This window comes from Camponotus floridanus, unplaced genomic scaffold, assembly GCF_003227725.1.
Source record: "Camponotus floridanus strain SB8 unplaced genomic scaffold, Cflo_v7.5 scaffold294, whole genome shotgun sequence".
Taxonomy (NCBI): domain Eukaryota; kingdom Metazoa; phylum Arthropoda; class Insecta; order Hymenoptera; family Formicidae; genus Camponotus; species Camponotus floridanus.
This window is the reverse complement of record NW_020229430.1, coordinates 62,036-83,515: the sequence shown is the minus strand read 5'-3', so window position 1 is coordinate 83,515 and position 21,480 is coordinate 62,036. Positions and strand designations below refer to the sequence as shown.

Sequence of the window (21,480 nt, the reverse complement as noted above, 5' to 3'; positions counted from 1 at the left end):
CGCATTCTCCTGCGCCACGGCCGACCCGAGTCCGTGCTATCGGACAACGGGACACAATTAAGATCCACCCAGCTGGAGGAGCGTCTGCGAACGTGGAATGTCCGGCATATCACGATACCCGCTTATTCGCCGCATTGCAATCCGGTCGAGAGAACGAACCGCACCGTCAAAACAATGATCACCCAGTACATCGAAAAAGATCATCGAGCCTGGGACGAGCACATACCGGCCTTGCAATTCGCCTATAATACGGCACTCCACGACGCGACCGGATACACGCCGGCTTTCCTCAATTACGGGCGCGAAATACAGGCCCCGGAAGACACCGACCCGCAGGACAGCAGCACCGGACGCGCCTGACGTCATCCGAAACAAGCTCACCGAGGCGTACGAAGTGGTGAAGCTTCATATGGCGCAAGCTTTCCAGCGCCAGAAACGCCATTACGATCTCCGGCGTCGGCCTTGGAAACCGAACGTCGGGGAGTGGGTGTGGAAGCGCGACCACCCTCTTTCTAAGAAAAGCGAAGCGTACAACGCCAAATTGGCGCCCAAGTTCAGCGGGCCATACGAGATCCAAAAAATCGTCTCACCCGTTATAGTAGATCTCAAGAGCAAGAGGGGAAAACGGATAAGGCATGTACATATCCAGGATTTAAAAGCGGCTCACCAAAACAACAACAATGTCAACCTTATTCCCCCCAGCGAGGACATCGATCACGAGCCTGATACCTCGTTTTTCGATAACGCTCACAACTGAGCCAGACTTCGTAGAAGATGGAGCAGAACCGAGAAATCCTGGACGAGATAACCGCTCTACTGCAGGAGTACGAGGCGAGCAATCTTGCGACGCGGACCGAGGAACCCGCGCCGCCCCGCATTGCCGCACCACCACCGCCGCGGCCACCTCGAGTCGGCACCACCATCCAGCGGTCCGACCGAGTCAACCGGCAGAAGCAGGAGGCTCTCCTGACACCGCCACCGCCACCACCGCAGCGAAGGGCCCAGCGGCCATACGAAAGGCCACCCGGCCAGTCAACCGAGGGGACGCGCCAGCCGGGCCGCCGACCATCCTACGACCAATGGGTCCGCTGCCGCCACCACCGATCCTCGTGGAAGTCGAGCCAGGGATCACCGTGGAGGTCCCTCATTTCGCAGTTTATGTATCGCACCGATACAAGGCGCGAACGCCTGCCGGACGGTGGATTATCAGATTCACCCGCGATGGCAGGGTGCGCTATTGTCGCCGCATTCCACCACGCGCGGCCTAATAAACAATGGATGAGAACCGTTTGTTTTGTAAACAGAGCCGACGACCAGGCATCCACCCGCCCAACCGACCGACCGACCGAAGCGGATGCCCGATTCGGGCATATTTTAACATGGGGGGTGATGTAACGGTGCACTCCGATTGCACCGTTCCGAATTCCCGGCAACAACATCGCCGGAAGCTGCCGCCCGGTAGAACACCCGCCGGGCAGAGGCAGGGGTGCGGTGCGCCCACATTTTTAATACTTATTAAAAACCGGGGCCGTTGTAAATCCAAAACGGCCGAGAATTGCCGAGCGAAGCCGACGCGGCCCGACCGACCGACCGGCGAAAACCCGCGCTCGGCGCAAAATCCGAATCCCTCCGAACGGGCCCGACCGTACCGTACCGCAATTAACCCGTTCGGAAGGGGTAAACCGCCGCGCGCCGACGCGGGTAATTAGCCGGTATAAAAAGGCCGTGTTTCGGCTAATAGACACATTCTCCTGTTCCGCTCTAAGCTGTACGCTCAAGAGAATTTACCAGATACCTGAAAACCGGCACTACCGCCCCGATCAATTAGGTTGAGCGTGCTCAGCCTAAGCCGAGAGTTCTCGTTATCGCGCGGGGTACTGCCTTCATCCGCTCCTCCACATCCCGGCTGGCAAAAACCCACGGAAGGTAGAGTTCAGAGCCGCCCCGATCGAGAGTTCTCGAGGCCAGCTGTTCTCACACGCGATTCCAACTTATTCGCGCGATATTTTAATTCGCGGAGACCGCATATTATTTCGCGGAAAGAACTTGTTGTTTCTCGGAATCCACCGGCTTTTTCTTCGAACACGGGATTCCCGGAACGACGGGATTCCCCGTGCAAGAAACGCGACAAAAACACCGTCACAACAACGCGAGGTTTCGACCGATACCGAGCGCATATCCGCACGCGTCAAAAACAACGTTTTTATACACGCGTATATACCAGCGAATTATCGACAACGCGCCACGATTATATCGGCGCATTCTGACTTGCATTCTGCACGCGTAATCAAACAATTTATACACTCGAACAACACGCAGTTATAATCGCAGCGAGATACACACACGACTTGTATACACGCCTTAATTCGAATAAATACTTTCTTTCTTTTACAATCACACTTCGCTCACCATTCATTACCCCGAATCCGACGAGTTTATCGCAATCGAATCTCCCGGAAAACGGAACGTTACAGTCTGAATGCACATCANCAAAGAGATTGAAATATTAGATTCTGAATCTGTGGATATTTTTTATCCTTCTTTAATTGATACATATTATACAAGCAGACCTAAAGATTAGAATCTACTAATTTATATGATTATGCAAAATGGTATGATATTGTGAAAACTAAACCAACTCTAAGACATTAGAGTTATTACGTGCTTGATGAATCTTTATATTTAAAAAACGTAAACGTGGATATCTTATCAATCATTACAAATGCAAAGTGCACACTCAGCCAGAGCGTTACTATTTCTCATTATTGTTATTATTTCCTTGGAAGAGATATTACTGAATTAAAAAATGAATGTGATAGTTATGCAGAAGCATTTTCTTTAATACAATTTAAATTGAAAGATGCTCTTCAGTATCACGAAAGAATAACTGACATTCAGCAAGGTATGGATAATATTCAAGAATTAATTGAGAAAAAAATAAAAATCAGAAATTACAAAATGAAGATAAAAACGACTGCCTTGATAATGGTGCATTAGAATGTGTTCCTATCGAAGTTGAAGGAGCTATGAAAGACTTTAAAGATATTGGCAATAAAGTTGATGAAGTTAACGTCGATGAAATGGTGACGCAATTAAATACTGATCAAAAACGAATCTTTGATAGAATTACTGCTGGCATATCTGATGAAAATAATGAAATTCTTAGACTTTATGTAAGCGGTGAGGGTGGTACTGGAAAGAGTTTTTTGATAAAAACTATTAGATTCTGGATCAAAAAGTATATAGGAAAAGATACAGCAGTAACTGCACCAACTGGTATAGCAGCTTTTAATATTGATGGACTTACTATTCACAGATTATTTCAGTTACCAGTAGAACATGGCCATACTGCCAAATATAAACAACTTTCTGATATAGTGCTTAAAATTATACGAGACGAACTTAAGAATGTTGTTTTAATAATTATCGATGAAGTTTCAATGATTTCAAATATCACTTTAATGTATATACATCTTCGATTAACAGAAATATTTAATCGATTGTAATAATGGATGGTTCGGCAAGAAACATATACTTCTTTCTGGAGATTTATTACAACTTCCACCTATGCATGAGGATCCGCCTTTTATTGAATTATCTAAACTAAAAATTGAAAAGTATATTGGTGCAATGGGATCTATAAATTTATGGACTTTATTTAGCTATGATGAATTACAAATTAACGTGCGACAACAAGGTGATAATTCTTATCGAGATATATTAACGAGAATTCGTGTTGGAACAGTAACAGGTACAGATGTAACTATTTTAGAAAATAGGAAAATAAATTTTAAAGAAACTAATTGTGATGACCGATTACAAGAATTATGTGATTATTTGCAAAGCTTACCAATAGATACAGTTTGTTTAATGCCAATTATATGATGTTTTACATACTGCAATGTTAAATCGTATTTCTTCGAATGAAATAAAACTTGAAATAGAACTGTTGCTCAAGATCTAGCAGAATGTGCATCATATTTAAAGAAAAAAGTTATGAAGATATTAAGTAAAGATGATGATGATAGTTCTCGAACAGCTGGATTAGCAAGAATTATAACTATAAAATTAGGTGCACGTATAATGGTTAGAAGAAATCGATGTTAATTTAAGTCTTGTAAATGATACAATTGGTACAATTACATCAATTATGCGTAGTGCAATAGACAATGAAGTAGAAAAAATAAAAAATAGTGTCATCAGAATAGAACATATAGAACGCATAAGCGTTAAGTTTGAAGTAATGAATAGAGTGTTTGTTATAAGAAAACAATTTCCTATATGTTTAAGTTATGGTATGACTATTCATAAAAGTCAAGGCCTGAGTTTAAAACATGCTGTTGTAGAGGCTGGAAATTCTGTATTTAGTTGTGGACAAATATATTACAAAGGTAAAAAAAATACGCCAAGTACATAAAAAATATTCCACCTTGTATGCAACAAAACGTTTAATTAAAAAAATACCCTTATAATAAATAATTTATAAAAATTTTCCCTCAAAAAATATATATTATTTTCCTAAAAAAAATCAAAATTAAATATGAAATCAATGATTAATTAGCCATGTACATTGAAGCAATTGATAGGGATTTCTAATTTGAAATATTTGTCACAAATTCAATCTTGCATTTATATATTAGATTCTCGACAAAATAAAAATAAAATTCAAAATAAGTTCCAAGTAAATTTAGAACTAAAAAAATTAAGACCAAAACAACTTACAAAAACTTGGCGTGCTCGGGTCACATTATAATACATATAATTTTACAAAGTTTGCGAATTATATACCTGTAATTAATTTCAATTATAGAAATATGTGAATTATAATACGATCCGGAGTATGCCAAGTTTTTGTAAGTTATTTTGGTCTTAATTTTTTTAGTTCCAAATTTACTTGTAACTTATTTTGAAATTCATTTTTATTTTGTCGAGAATCTAATATATAAATGCAAGATTGAATTTGTGACAAATATTTCAAATTAAAAATCCTTATCAATTGCTTCAATGTACTTGGCTAATTAATCATTGATTTCATATTTAGTTTTGATTTTTTTTTTAGGAAAATTATATATATTTTTTGAGGGAAAATTTTTATAAATTATTTATTATAAGGGTATTTTTTTATTAAATGTTTTGTTGCATACAAGGTGGAATATTTTTTATGTACTTGGCATATTTTTTTTACCTTTTTAAGGTTTTTTTGGAAAAATTTCACATCTTTTTGTAAAATTTATTTATATTTTCTGCAAAAAATATATATGCATTTTTAGCACTTCTGGGCCAACTACACTTTTGTACCACTAAATCATTTATTAATTGCCATCCGGTATGTTACTACATATTTTACGTCAAAATTATTGATTTAATTAAGATTTATCAATACATATTTACTCTTATAGATTTCATTATTATTGCATTATTATTTATTATACAGTAAAATTTTATTTTACGTATGAAGAATCAAAGAAAATTTTAGAAATTCAGATTTAATTAAAATAAACCATTTCTATCTTAAACAAAATGAAATTTAAAGTGAAATTTAGCCATTACTAGGTTTAAATAGAAAAAAAAGAAGTTAAAAATTCGGAAACTTAAACAGATATATGTATATATATATAAAATATGTAATGAGTAAATAATAAAATATAATCGTCATAAAAGTTTAATACACGTTTGTTGCGTATCGTAATATATATTATTTTATAAGGCAGCATCAACATATATAGTACATCCTCCCAAAACTTCAAATATATTTCCAATTTTACAAATATGATGTTACTCTTTTCCTACATCCATGCAACATCTAAACCTTATTCTTCCAAGTAATCTATTCATACAAGTTATGATTACGCAGAAAAAGATTATTTATGTACTGTGACCGTGAAATTTCTTTTTTTTTCTGAACGGGGAAGTTATTAAGAGGACCGATGGTGTTGATTCACGGCACACCTTCGGCATGATCACCCTCCGTCGACTCGGCGGTCGCATCAAAAAAAAAAAACAAGAATTTCTGGGCGCCAGGCGGGAATATCCGCGCCGCGCGAAACGCTAATTAATCGCAAAGAAAATCGGAAGGCCGATCATGACGGCCCGAAATCTCGGTAGCTCACGCAAACAGTGTCGGTAGAGGCGTGGAGTTCGCGAAGAGCGGGGGAGAGGAGGTCGAGAACGGTTGTAACACTAAGAGAAAACTAATAGTAATCATAAAAATTCGTAAACATATATTTCGTCGAGAAAAGAAAATCGAATAAAATAAAAAATGTATTTAATCATATGGTTGCCATTTTGACATAATTTCACGCGCACAACCAGTCGCAATTCGGTGAAATTTGTTTTATTTACGACGTTTTATATTACGGCGGCGAGTCCCGTGAGCGAGACAAGGACAGTGCTATCGATGCGCACGGACGCGATCGAGAGCGAGCGAGACAGAGCATGGATCACGCGGTCGATGCGTGTCTATTGTGAAAAGCCGGGAAAGACAAATAGATTATTAGCCGACGGGTTAATGAAGGTGCGGCAATTAATCGCACTCGCGATACTGTTCTCGTTCGCCCGAGATCTACCCGATAGCAATCGATACTTCGCGAGCCCCGCGCGATGGAATGCGGCAGGGCGTACGGCGCAATACAACGACGTCACGTTAATACGACGAGTTTCGGTCGAAACATAAAAATTTTCCGACAAATTACGACAGCCGAAACGCACAGATTATGCTAATAACGACGAAATAAGCTCACAACGACGATAGATCTCACGAAAACGCGGACAATTTACAATATACGACAACGCGAAATATGACACGGTGACTGGAGGCGTTTCCCGGGGAAGCAGCGGTCCTGCAACAAAAGCTCGGATCGCTCGGCCTCTCTATTATTCGCGTGTTTCCCAAAATCGCGAAAGAACGGAGATGTTAATGGCGTATGGACCACGTGCGACAAACGCGAATAATCGATATTATCTGATACGTAAAATCGAGGGCCCGACACAATTCACCCGAGCGGCAGCGAAATTGTTGGCCTCACAGAAAGATCGTTCGTCTCACCAGAAAGGTCCTCGAAGATCGTCAACAGAAAAAGCTCTCGGTATTCTCAACGGGATCTGCATCCTTTTGCGTTGCTAGTCCGCCGAACAGTGAGGCGCGTGAGATCCGCGGGAGACACGTCGGCGATCGTTTCCCCCGATTTTCCTCGCCGAATCTAATTGGCGCATGGCCGTGTCGCGCCCTTCACGGGCCGATTCTTATCATGGCCGTAATTCTGCTGTATGGGTCCCGGAAATTCTCGGCCGCAAAGAGAAATACTCTCGGCAGCAAACGCCCCTTGCCCCGTCTGACTTCCTCGGGGTTCGGGAAATCCTACGGTGATCTCCACAGGGTGACTCCCGTTATACTCCCGGTCCCGAGTGTAGAGCCGGTTCCGGTCGGGGTCCTCGCGACGCCGCTCCGAATTGAGGTCTCCCACGGGGATGTTGCCATGTGGAGTGCGCATCCTCTCTAAGTTTCTTTGGGCCTCCTCTTCCGAGCTGCGGTAATTAAAAGAAATAAATCGGGGGGGCCGGCATGTGTTCGCAGCAGCGAACAAATTTGAATTAAGATGAATTAACAAAATTGATTCACCTGATGTGCTCCATTCTAGTCGGCGGAACCCCCGTCCTCACTGCATCTCCTCACATCCTGTCCGCTGTCCTCTTCCCGACGACCGGTTGAGACGAAACGATACCAAATCCGCTGAAAAGGCCAACACGAAACGCAAACGCAAAACGAGCGCGCAAAGGCGCGTACACAAAAAGAAAACGCATGAGAGAGAAATCGCAAAAGAGGACCGCTCCTCCGTCATAGCGGAAGGACGCAGGTCCCGAATAAGGCTCTCTCGGTCGGGCACTTTGCCCCTGTAACGAACCACGCACAGGCGTCATGTCACAACTCCCCCTTCTCCGGGGAGGACCGAGGAGGTCTTGGCTGTGACGAACGTCGACAGCCACCAACTTCGTCTAAGTACTCTACCTTATACTCTGGGTCAGCCTTCCAGACGACAAGCCGCGTATTCGGCATCCAGGGTTGCTCCTCTCTCGGGTCGGCCTTGGCCAGTCACTGCTCATGATAAAACGACGAATAACGGAACGCAATTACGAGTACACTAAATGATAGTCGGCGCACGCTCGCAAGTAACTCGCAGAGGAAAGGGGTGAGAAGGTCGGGTACACTAACTCCTAAATAAATTACAAAGATAATTTATTTAAAAAAAAAAACCGACGCCTCTCGCTCTAAGGTCTTCCGCGGCAGCGGGAGATGCCAGCGGGTGAAGTGCGGGATCCTCGACCCGACGGGTCTCCCAGCCGGGACTCGTGGGCTGATCGGTCGCAATCCGGGTTTCTCCTCACTCTGCGCGGTTAAATTGGCCGACGTGGTGGCTGCTCTCCGGCCTGTACGGACCCAGGTCGTGCCAATCCTCCCCGCAGCGAGGGCAGACCCTTACTCCGGACCGCCCGCACCCATAACAGAAGGGGCGGGAGTCCTTGGGATGGGGACATCCCGAGTAGCGGTGGCCGACCGCCTGGCAATTCCAGCAGCGGTTGGCCCCGCGGGCGGTCCCGTGGCGCTCCTCTGTTTGGGAGGCCCGCTCGTTGCCGGGATCGCCTTCACCGCAACTTCGCGGGAGGACGCCGGGTTCGTCTGCGTCCTCCTATCCCGCCGTAGCGGCTCCCCAACAGTCGCTGGACCTCCTCCAGGTTGGTCCTGGTCACTACCTTCGCATCCATCAGGTCCATCGGTAGCTATCTATGAAGGATCAGGAGGGTGATAGGGCTTTAGATCTTTAACATGAACTTTTCCAACCGGGACTCCGGCCAAACTCGCAAGCTCGCATACTACGGGCGACAATCGCTTTTTAATCCTAAACGGGCCGTGGAATTTCGGTGTCAATTTTTTTGCGGCTACGTTTTGCGCCGCAGACGACAATACGTGTTGTCGTCTCAAAACTAAATCTCCTACGCGAAAAGTACGGTCGCGTCGTCGAAGGTTATACTGCAACGACTGCTTTTGGTACGCCTGCTCCAAATTCTCCGACACCCACGCTTGCAATGACTGCAAATTCTGCATTCGCTCCGACCATTCCGCGGGATCCCGTGTTTCGACCTCCGCGGTTTCCGTGTTCCGAGCGCGCAACGAATTTGCCGGCGACAACTCGCGGCCAAGATTTAACAAAGCCGGACGCGCCTATGGATGAATGGTGTGCGGTATTGTATGCAAAGCGGAAATCTTTAAGGTGTTGGTCCCATTCTCGATGATTCCGCTCTAGGAAGGCTACTATCATCGTCTTTAGTACTCGATTTACGCACTCCACGGAGTTCGCTTGCGGGTGATACGGAGGGATGGTCGTGTGGGTAATTCCATGCTCGTCCGCGAACGCTTTCAAAGTCCGATTAATAAACTCCGTTCCATTGTCCGTCAGCACAAACCTCAGCGCGCCCAAACGCGAGATGACGTCACTCAACATTTCGCAAATCTTTTGACCGTTCGCGGCCTGTATTGCGATACACTCAATCCACTTAGTAAAAAGATCTTGAACCACGAGAATACTGATGACCGGACTTACTACGCGGGAACGGACCCATGATATTCAGCGACTACCGTCCATGGCCCTTCGATTACGCGCTATCCCATAAGACCGGCGGGGCCAGCCTGTTCTACTTTAGTGCGTTGACAGACATCGCAACTTTTGACGTACCGCGGGACCTCCCGAAACATGTTCGGCCAAAAATACGCGACACCAAGTTGCTGGTACATTTTCTCTACGCCCAAATGTCCGGCCTGAGGATCGTGTGCCTCGCGCAAGGCGTCCCCGCGCAGCTCCGACGGCAACACCAACTTCCATCGGTCGAGATCCTCTACTATCTCCGATACTACCGGTTTGGGCCTCATATAATACAGCTGTCCGTCCACGATCCGCCAATTCGTAAAATGCCTACGACCATCCGAAACCTCTCCAAAACGCTTATGATACCACGCGTCTGCTGTATTCGCGATAGGATCTATTTGCGCGACCGCTATCGTCGTCACTTCGGTGTCACTCTCATACATACGCGATAGCGCGTCCGATACACGATGCAGGGCGCCTTTTCGATGCACGATGTTATAGTCGTACTTGAGGAGCTCTAACGCCCACCTCGCGAGTCTACCTGTCGGGTTCTTCAGATTATGGAGCCATCGCAAGCTGCTATGGTCTGTAATCACCGTGAATTGGTATCCCTCTAAGTATGGCCTGAACTTTTTAATGGCCCAAACTACGGCTAAACACTCCTGTTCCGTAACCGAGTATTTCTTCTCGGGATTCGACAGCGCACGGCTCGCGAACGCGATGATGTGCTCCGTGTTGTCAATATTTTGCGTCAAAACAGCATCAATTCCGACGGAACTCGCGTTGGTCTGCACGACGAACAGTATGTTAAAATCCGGACACGATAATGTAAGCGCGACAACTAACGAGACCTAATCTGCTCAAAGGCGCGACATTAGTCTTCCCTCCATTCTCAGCCCTTTCCTTTTTTCAAAAGACGCGTCAATGGTTCGGTAGCGAACTGTGGTATAAAGCGTCGGTACCACGATGACATGCCCAAGAAACGACGTAACTGTTTCAAGTTTGTTGGTGATGGATATTCCATCATCGGGCGCGTTTTCTCTGGATCTACGGTTAAGCCGTCCGTTTACACGACAAACCCCAGATAACGAACCTGCGAGCGACAAAACTCGCACTTCTCCGGGTTTATTGTGAGACCGGCAGCCGAAATCCGGTCCAATGCGCGTTTCAACCATACCAAATGTTTTTCGAAGGTTGGCGTTACAATTACGATGTCATCAAGATACGCGAACGCGTGTGGTTCCATTTCTGGTCCGATAAGTTTATCTAATAAGCGCTGGAAAGTCGTGGGCGCCCCCGTTAGTCCGTACGGCATCCTGGTGAAATGATACAACCCTTTTCCCGGAACGCTAAACGCAGTGATCTCTCGGCTTTCCTTGGCCAAAGGTATTTGAAAATACGCCTGGCTTAAATCGATCGTCGATATAATGCGCGGATCTCAATTTATCTAACAAGGAGTGGTCGCGACCTTGGGGTCACCGAATTAAATAAAATTTTAACTGCGTGTAATACTCGACCAAAGAAGTTTTTGAGGAAAGTGAGAGGACGCAACGCTCAGCCGTTTAAAAAAAAACCAAGTGAAAAATAGGCCGTATCTTGTATACCGGTAAGTTTAGACTGATCGTCAAGTAAGCGGCGTAGATCGGGTGGTAAAGCCCGATACTATTAAGCTGCTGATCACAGGTTCGATCCCGACCTGTGGTAATTTCTTTTTTTTTCATTTTTTTTTACGCGAAACGTACAATATTTTTTTAATGAAAAAAATTAAATAATTTAATTTTTTTGTTTTTATTTTATTTTTATTTTAAAAAAGGCAATTATTTACGATATGTTAATTTATATTACATTTTATAATACGTCACAATTCTATATATTCTACTCGATACTAACAAAAAAAATATATAAAATTATTATGCCACTTATTAATTAATTATAAAATTTAATATAAATTAACATATCGTATATAATTGCCTTTCCTAAAATAAAAATAAAATAAAAACAAAAAAATTAAATTAATTAATTTAATTTTTTTCATTAAAAAAATATTGTACGTTTCGCGTAAAAAAAATGAAAAAAAAAGAAACTACCACAGATCGGGATCGAACCTGTGACCAGCAGCATAATAGTATCGAGCTTTACCGCCCGAGCTACGCCGCTTACTTGACAATCTAGTCTAAACTTACCGCTATACAAGATATGGCCTATTTTTCACTTGGTTTTTTTTTGAGCGTTGCGTCCTCTCACTTTCCTCAAAAACTTCTTTGGTCGAGTACTACACGCAGTTAAAATTTTATTTAATTCGGTGACCCCAAGGTCGCGACCTCTCCTTGTAAGATGCCGTTCATGTTCGGCAGTGGATACGCGTCCTTCTTGGAAAGACTGTTAACCTTCCTAAAATCGAGGCAGAAGCGATATTTACCGTTCGGCTTTTTTACCATCACTATCGGATTTGACCACTCGCTAAACGATGGCTCAATGATACCGGCCTCTAACATTTTGTCTACCTCGTCGCGAATTACTTCTTGGATCTTCGGCGAAACGAGATAACACCTCTGTCTGACTGGCGCGTGATGACCGACGTCGATTTTATGTTTGATGAGAGAAGTGACACCAGGACTAGCGGTGGTTTCCGGTACGTTTTTCGCGATAAATTCTTTAAGTCGGTCTTGCTCAGAGGGTGTTAATTCGGGGAGCGCAGCACAGCACGTTTTCGCGAGTATTTCTCGCGACTCAAATGGATAGTTGATTTTAGGCTCGTCCTCGAAACACCACCTTGAAGACGCGAAACTTATATTAACGCCTAATCAACACAGTAAGTCCAACCCCGTTATGCACGGAACAACCAAAGTCAGCAATAACCCTACGGTGAACGTGTGAACGTTCGATCCTCTAACATGAGCGATATTTCCGCCTCTTCGCATATTTCAGCGATCTGGCCGTTAACGGTACAAATTCGCGACCCGTTATTCTGCCTAGTTGGTATCCTAAACTGTTGTATAATTTCGATTCCTTCCCGACCAAAGATCGTTTGAGCCGGGATCGACGAGGGCTTGAAGGGGTCGCCCCTGCACGAATACTTTAAAATACAATAACGGCGTTAATCGGGAGCAATCAAGAGCACCGTACGAATTGCCGGTACAAACCGGTATCGGGATCCCCATTGCAATTTCAGGAGTCGCAGAGACTCGTCCTACTGACTCCCTTTTTCGTTTCCCGAGCATGAGGGGCACGTCTTGACGGTGAAATTCACTTTCCCACAGCGGTAGCAATGCAAGCGCTGCGGTTCTTTACATTCGCGTGCAACGTGTCCCGTTTTCTCACAATTCCAACATTTGATGTTAACGCGCGAACCTGCAGTTGTCGCGACGGTGGCCGTCTCGGTTGCCGGATCGGCTGCAGGGGTTGCGGTCGCCGTGCTTTTACGCGATTTTCCGGATGCCTTCCCCTTCTGCGGTCCGCGCGCATCAACGCCGGCAGCAACTGCAACCGCTGCAGTTCGCTGCTCTTTTTTCGGTGGCCTGTATGCCAATTCGGGGAAGATGGACTGTTTCGCGGTCGGAGGCGCGCGATGCGTTTTGGCGGCCTCATAACTTCTTTCCACGCGCATCACTCGACGCTCCAAAGTCGCGAAATCATGAATGACCTCACGATCTACCGCGGTTCTATAGCGCGGCAGCATATTGCGATACACGTACCCAATCTGTCCAGACTCCACGGCGGGTTCATGCGATCAAAAAGAGTTAACATGTATGTGAGATACTCCGCGAAAGGCTCATGTTCTCCCTGAGTCCGCCGAGCAGCCTCATCCCGTAATGCGAACTGAAAATCCGGGTTTCCGAACCGGGAGCGCCACGCGGCAACGAACTCCCGCCACGAGTGCAACTCCGCTCGTTTATGCCGGAATCAGTACAACGCGGTACCCGATAAGAAAAATGGCAAAGATTTCAATAAATCTTCGTCCCTAACCGGTAGCAACGCGCGTCCCTCCTCGATTCGCATGAGGAACATTTCCGCGTCACTCCTGCGCGCCCCCGTGAAATTTAAATTCCATCGTCGCATGATGTTATATACATCCATCACGGACGATGTACCCGGTTAAACGGGCGGCTATTTTCCGATGGCGCGACCGCGCGGTCCTCCTCCGACAACGACAGCAGGGATGGCGTAAATCGTGACTGAACGCGAGGAGGCGCGACGTTTGGATAACCTGGTCGTCGCGCGATCGTACGATCCGCTCCCCCGAGATGGAGGTTTCCACGTAACCCGGCCCCCATATCCGCTCGCTGGGGCTATCCGGTCTCACAGCCCCGGTCTCGAGAGGAGCCAAAAGTTCCAATTCGCTATACGTAGGCGAGTGCGTGGGGTCTAGGCCGAGAGTCTGGTACCGCTCATGCCGCGCAAGACGTGCCCTCATGATAGTTTCGGTACCCTCCAATCGCAAAGCGCATTTCTCTAGTTCGGCCTTCAACTCGGCCGCCGACAGTTCGTCAATCCAATTTAATTCCGACATCGCGAGGGAAATTTTAAAGAGAAGGAGGAAGAAAAAAAAAATTCTGATTCGCGAGCCGACCGATCAAAAGGCTCGATATAGGAGCAAAAGATCGACAGCTAGTACGTGCCGTGAGCTCCCCAAAATACTCTGATCAACTATTCGCACGCGAGTAGCAAGTTCGAGGAACGCGCACGAAAGGCTCCGTTAATCTTTAATAAAGATAAGAAAATTTTTCTGCCGCCTTTCGCGATCACGTCCGCTAGAAACCAGCAACGAAACGCAATCACGGACGCCAAATAACCGGAAGACAGTGCAAAAATCCTGTAGCGTAATTCTGGAGCAAACGTAACCCAAGCAATACGCGAAATTCGCTGAATATCATCAGCCAAAATGCGTCAATTATGCGATCACTTCATCAAAGTACCGAATGCCCGAAATTCCATGACCATGCGCACGCGGGACATACGAAGATACAATATAATTGCAACACAAGTAATACAATATAATTCAATACAAAATATGATTTAAATAAAAACACAAAAATGTCTATAAAGAGAAATAAGGATTAGCACGACAAGCAATCAAAATATTCAAAATTTTCAAAAGTTTCAAAATTTTCACATCAAAAGATATCAAATTTCAGAAAAGAAAATAATTCAATTTAAAGTTGGGTCTACTCAAGTGACCTTTTTTTTTTTTTGATATCGGTGGGGAAAGCGTCCACGGAGGGGTACTCCAGTGACCTCCACAAATGTCCCATGGGATATCGAAGAAACACGGGATACAAGAACTAATTTAAATTTATTTATTCAATGTTCTCTGTAAGACAGAGCGAGCGAAAAAATGAAAATAAAGAGAAAATGTAAAAAAAATGAGCAAAAATTAAGGTGTGATTGATTTTAATTAAATAGTTGACGATACTGCCAGAAAGGAAAAGTAAGAGCAACGAACAGAAGTGAGGGTGCATCTAATAAATAATAAAGTTAGCAATATTTCAAAGGTGACGAAAAGCGAATGAAAAAGTCCAAAAAGAACTAAAATCTCTAATTTTGTACAAGCAATTCTTCAACGCAAAGAAGAGAAAAGGAAAATACATATCCCGTGACCTTATCCCATGTGACAAAACAAGAAAAAAAATTGAAATCCGCGGCGTAATTCGGAAACGAATAATAAACGGTAATACTACATTCGATACAATTGGCGAGGATAATAAAATTTTGACTATTTCTCAATTACGCGATCTCAAAAGCCGAAAATTACAGCAAAAACAAAAGCGAAAAGAATATTAGAATCCCGTAATCAATGTATATTTAAATAACATGAAGAAGTAACCGTCGTGTAATCGACACGTTCCCATACATTCACGCGAATAATAGCGAATGGAATATACAAAAAAAATAACACGAAAGCGGAGACGGACGCGATATAACGAATTATCGACAGCACGAATCATTCAATAACAAGATCGATCATATTCGGTCGTATACATGTTCAATACGTTCGAAATCAACACGATGATATCGCGAAAGAAATGTCTTTCAATCGATGATCGATAATAACATTGATCTAATCCGAATAATATCGAATAATACAAATCTTAATATCATAAGGCACAGTTCAATATTAATACCATTCCAAAAATAAATATTACAGAGCAAATAATATTCACAGTTTCATCCAATAATCTCATCAAAATAAATAATCTTCGCATAAATTCAATAATAGGCAGACACAAAATAAATTCAAATATGTTCAAATATATTCGCAATTTTCTCAGAAATACCGCTCTCGATCCTCAAATTTCGCTCTCTCAACACGGAAATCTTTTCGAACATCCCGTATTAATTTTTAAGGGGCCCCATGTTGGGCGCCAATTTGTGACCGTGAAATTTCTTTTTTTTTTTCTGAACGGGGAAGTTATTAAGAGAACCGATGGTGTTGGTCCACGGCACACCTCCGGCACGATCACCCTCCGTCGACTCGGCGGTCGCACCAAAAAAAAAGAACAAGAATTTCTGAACGCCAGGCGCGAATATCAGCGCCGCGCGAAACGCTAATTAATCGCAAAGAAAATCGAAGGGCCGATCGTGACGGCCCGAAATCTCGGTAGCTCACGCAAACGATGTCGGTAGAGGCGTGGAGTTCGCGGAGAGCGGGGGAGAGGAGGTTGAGAACGGTTGTAACACTGAGAGAAAACTAGTAATCATAAAAATTCGTAACATATATTTCGACGAGAAAAGAAAATCGAATAAAATAAAAAATGTATTTAATCATATGGTTGCCATTCCGACATAATTTCACGTGCACAACCAGTCGCAATTCGGTGAAATTTGTTTTATTTACGGCATCTTATATTACGGCGGCGAATCCCGTGAGCGAGACAAGGACAGCGCTATCGATGCGCACGGCCGCGATCAAGAGCGAGCGAGACAGAGCATGGATCACGCGGTCGATGCGTGTCTATCGTGAAAATCCGGGAAAGACGAATAGATTATTAGCCAACGGGTTAATGAGGGTGCGGCAATTAATCGCACCCGCGATACTGTTCTCGCTCGCCCGAGATCTACTCGATAGCAATCGATACTTCGCGAGCCCCGCGCGATGGAATCCGCGCGGCAGGGCGTAAGGTGCAATACAACGACGTCACGTTAATACGACGAGTTTCGGTCGAAACATAAAGATTTTCCGACAAACTACGACAGCCGAAACGCACAGATGATGCTAATAACGACGAAATAAGCTCACAACGACGATAGATCTCACGAAAACGCGGACAATTTACAATATACAACAACGCAAAATATGACACGGTGACTGGAGGCGTTTCCCGGGGAAGCAGCGGTCCTGCAACAAAAGCTCGGACGAATCGCTCGGCCCCTCTATTATTCGCGTGTTTCCCAAAATCGCGACAGAACGGAGACGTTAATGGCGTATGGACCACGTGCGACAAACGCGAATAATCGATATTATCTGATACGTAAAATCGAGGGCCCGACACAATTCACCCGAGCGGCAGCGAAATTGTTGGCCTTACAGAAAGATCGTTCGTCTCACCAGAATGGTCCTTGAAGATCGTCAACAGAAAAAGCTCTCGGTATTCTTAACGGGATCTGCGTCCTTTTGCGTCGCTAGTCCGCCGAACAGTGAGGTGCGTGAGATCCGCGGGAGAAACGTCGGCGATCGTTTCCCCCGATTTTCCTCGCCGAATCTAATTGGCGCAGGGCCGTGTCGCGCCCTTCACGGGCCGATTTTTATCACGGCCGTAATTCTGCTGTATGGGTCCCGGAAATTCTCGGTCGCAAAGAGAAATACTCTCAGCAGCAAACGCCCCTTGCCCCGCCTGACTTCCTCGGGGCTCGGGAAATCCTCCGGTGATCCTTTCAATTATTTCAATTACTCAGTTGTTTAATGCAAAATAATTTGAAACGGTCCGCTTTTCTTGACGCTCCAGAACGGCTCGTCGGATAGCCAGGATTCGAGCAATGGGGGAGAAATAAATCAACTTGTGCGAACATCTTCTTAAAACTAGATGTGTTTTTATTGAATGAATGTATTATATACAAGATGTGTATGCGAGAGTATAAATGTCGATGTGATTGTGCGTACAATAATTAAAACTTGAAAATAATATCCGGTGTACAAACGAAAACGGTAAGTCTTGCGCGGGTAAGTAATATACAACGGATGGACGAGAACGCGTATAACTAGTATCGGACGATCACGGAAACGCGGACTTAATCTACGGAAACGTGACGGGTACTCGGGACGGACACGGAACCTAGGACTAGTGTTGTATCGTCGACGGGGCTGGTTGTTAGGACGGCCAGAGATGCCGGCGACATCCCGTGCAGTCGGGCAATGCCTCTGACTGAGACTGCGTACAGGGAAACCGGAGTTACCGGTGGATCGGACGATAAGTCGTCTCGGACTGGATCCGGGAAAACCGGAGACACCCGGTGGATCGAGGAACACCTCGACCGGGACTGGCACAGGATTCGGAGTTACTCGGCGGGAGTCGAGAGACACCTCGACCAGGATCGGCTTCAGGGAAGCCGCAGACACCCGGCGGATCGAGTAACACCTTGAGCGGGATGGGATGACCGACACTGGAGACACCCGGTCGAGCCGAGGAGCATCTTGGCCCGGGCGAGATCTGGTCAGGATCTGGCCTCGATGCATTGGTCGTGTCGGCTCGTATACCGGCCGGAGATTCCCCTACCTGGCGAATCACTCAGGTGGGGCACGACTGCGAAAATTCGCGAATATTCGGACAGAGCGAGAGAGAGAGCGAGACAGCAAGCGCAAAGCGATGAGAGCAATCGATGAAAGCAAGCGAGACAGCGAGCGTGCGAGCGAGGAAGCGTACGGGCATGCATGGTTGTGAGCGAGATAGCGGGAAGTTAGCGGGTGCGATTAAGCAAGCGAATAAAGAAGTAATTATATTTTATTAAATAACGACAAATAGGAACGAGGCGCGGGCGCATCGTTACAAATTAATTTACTTTACAATTAAATTAAACGGGATTATTTAATTAACAGAAAAGAATTACACTTCATTTTTATAGAACATCATCGCTTCAATGAATTGATAGCGTCCGTTAGATTTTGTATTCAAGAAAATCCTTATTTGAATGTGCAACAAATAACTCTACAAGCAAATAAGATTAATAAGACTAGTAAAATTTAGTAAGTTAAAACAAATAAATGAAAAACAAAGCTGTGAATAGTGTGCAACAGATTGAAAAAAGCTTTATTTATTTAACGTTAAATTCCTGTCGCCAGTAGATAAAATAAAAGACGAAATTTAAATCGACCACACTGGCAATTTTTGGTTGACAATGTATCACAACGTTCCGACCATGGGTTTTGGTCCTTAACAAGTGAACTAAAAATTGTTTCCAGTATTATAAACAGAAAATAAATTACAGTAATTTCAAATAAAAAGTGAACAGAAAATTATATACATACAATATCTTAGTTAACTATTATATTGTGAGAAATAAGGAAATCACTGTGTCAAGATTTCATCATATCAACCTCTCCATGAAACAGAGAAAGACAAAACAAACTTTATTAGTCTATCATAAATATTGTTTAAATTCTCAATGTCCTTTTGTAAGTTAATAATGTTGTCAAACTTTTGATAAAAAACATTTCAGCAATTTCTCTCTTCCTCACATGTTTTTCATTGTGTAAAATAACCGGTATTGACCAATTAAAGTCGTGATTAAATTCCAATTTATGTTTGCTAATGACAGAAAGATTACTTTCATGCAATTTAATGTCGTTAAAATGTTTTTTGACACGAGTGCCTAAATGTCTTTTCGTTTGGCCAATATATGACGTATTACAATTTTTATAGTATAATTTATAAACGACTTCAGTCCTGCTATTAATAGGCAATCTATCATTTCCACGTTTAATCAATGCATTAAGTTTTTTAGGTAAATTATAGACAACAATAAGACGTTTATTTATTAAATATGAAAAAATAAAATTATAACATAAAAATAAGTAGTACATAATAACGCATTATATATTACGCATAATAATGCATAATATTCTGTATCTTCATGATTCATGGTTTTCTTCTTTATATTTTTCATACACACTGAGTATTATGATCAAATGATAACATGATACACGTTAAACTTTAATCTCTTGTGCACGAGTCAGACGAGTCATGGCTGTATACATTGTGGGGCCGGTAGTGGAAAGTAAAATATTGAGTCGGTAAGATAGTGAAAAAAATTTGTAAATATTTGCAACTTGTAAAAGGATTAATATTTGCAACTGATAGTAAAAGATTGATCTTTAACGGTTTAATTCAAGGTAAGCGAAGTTGAATGAATTTAAAACATACACATACTCTCTCTCATCATTCATGTCCGGTCAAAAGCCAATCCAATTTGTGTGATAAGCCAAAGGTCCGTTAGGCGTCGATAAATCCATTTGAATTCTTGACGTTGCCCGACTTTCACCGTCGCCCGCGTGGAGATGGGACGGCGCGTGAGCGTTATACACTCTTTCGAAAGTCTTAATGTTTTTAATTTCATTTTTAATTTTATTTTTTTCATTTTACATGCAGATACATAAAAAGATATAACACGTACAATTATAAAATTACAATTTATTTCAGTCATATTGTATACAAGTGAACGAACAAAATGCGGAACAAATAATGCTACTGCTATTGCTAGTCCTCTTCTTCGTCTGACTGCAACGAGCCAAATGAGGCAACCTCTTCTCTTTCTAGATCCCTAGAAAAGGAAGGAGTAGATGGCGGAGTAGAGGGCGGAGAATACGAAGGTGATCTCGGCGGAGAGCCGAGAATAACATCCTCTTGTTCTTCCACCTCCTCATCCTCCACTCCTCTTCTCCTCCATCTCCTCCTCTTCGACCTCGTGTTCAAAATTCTCTTCTTCCATCATTTCATCCCATAGCCAATATGCCGGACATTTTTTACTATTTTACCATCTGGATTCAATACCATGATTTTTTACCTTTTATTAGTATTAGGAGCCGAATACGTCCGGTGTTCAATCTGTTGCGGTTTTTATTACCGAGGCGCCTCAATTCTCTTATGCGAAATGGTTTGCCCCTGCTACCATCTGTCAACTCGCCTCGAACTAAATCGCCTTAGGGCTCGCACCGCCGTACGCGTAGCGCATGCATGACTTGGAGTGCAGTAGGCGCTGAATGTGTGTAAGATCGTAGCCGCCACAGTAAATTAGTTATAATAATATCTTATAATAGATAATATATATATATTGCGACGCTTTTTCAATTCAAATTTTTATTCTCGCGGGGGAGCGGAAGCGCCGTCAAAAACACAAGGGTGTTGGTGTACTCGCGATCGGCGGGACAGGGATGGAGGGTGTCCACGCGCGAGCCGCGGCAGAGCGAAGGCCGTCTCGTTATCTCAGAACTGGGCACCAGGTACGGTCTCTCACGTACCAGTTTTCACGAATTCTTCGAAAAGCGCGAAAGAATACGACAGCCCGCTTCGCCACGGGCTGGCTAGCTCGCCTAACGGTAGAGGGACGGGGTCGGAAAGAAAAAGTGAATTGATTGAGCGAGCTTACTAAATTAAAGACAAAACGGACACAGAAATTACGGACGATCGCCAGTCAAATAAGAACGCAAGATTTAATAAAAATAAATAACAGAGTTATTAAGAGAGAAAATAATAAGATAAGTGATTAACAAAAAGAAGTAAAAATCGATACAGACTGGAAACAGAGATACTGTACTAGACATGAACTGACAATAATTCTCGAAACGCTCGAAAAACGCGCGATATTCTAAGTCGGTCTAACAAAGAGCGTCTATTACGGATGCTTCCTAAAG

General features: G+C 43.9%; 1 protein-coding gene across 1 annotated transcript; it reads left to right on the top strand.

The window, feature by feature from the left end:
* The first annotated feature begins 409 nt into the window (after positions 1 to 409).
* LOC112638364 lies at positions 410 to 757 on the top strand. Its single transcript, XM_025409944.1, has one exon. It carries the CDS (start codon positions 410 to 412, stop codon positions 755 to 757), a length of 348 nt encoding a protein of 115 aa, XP_025265729.1.
* Positions 758 to 21,480: the final 20,723 nt, after the last annotated feature.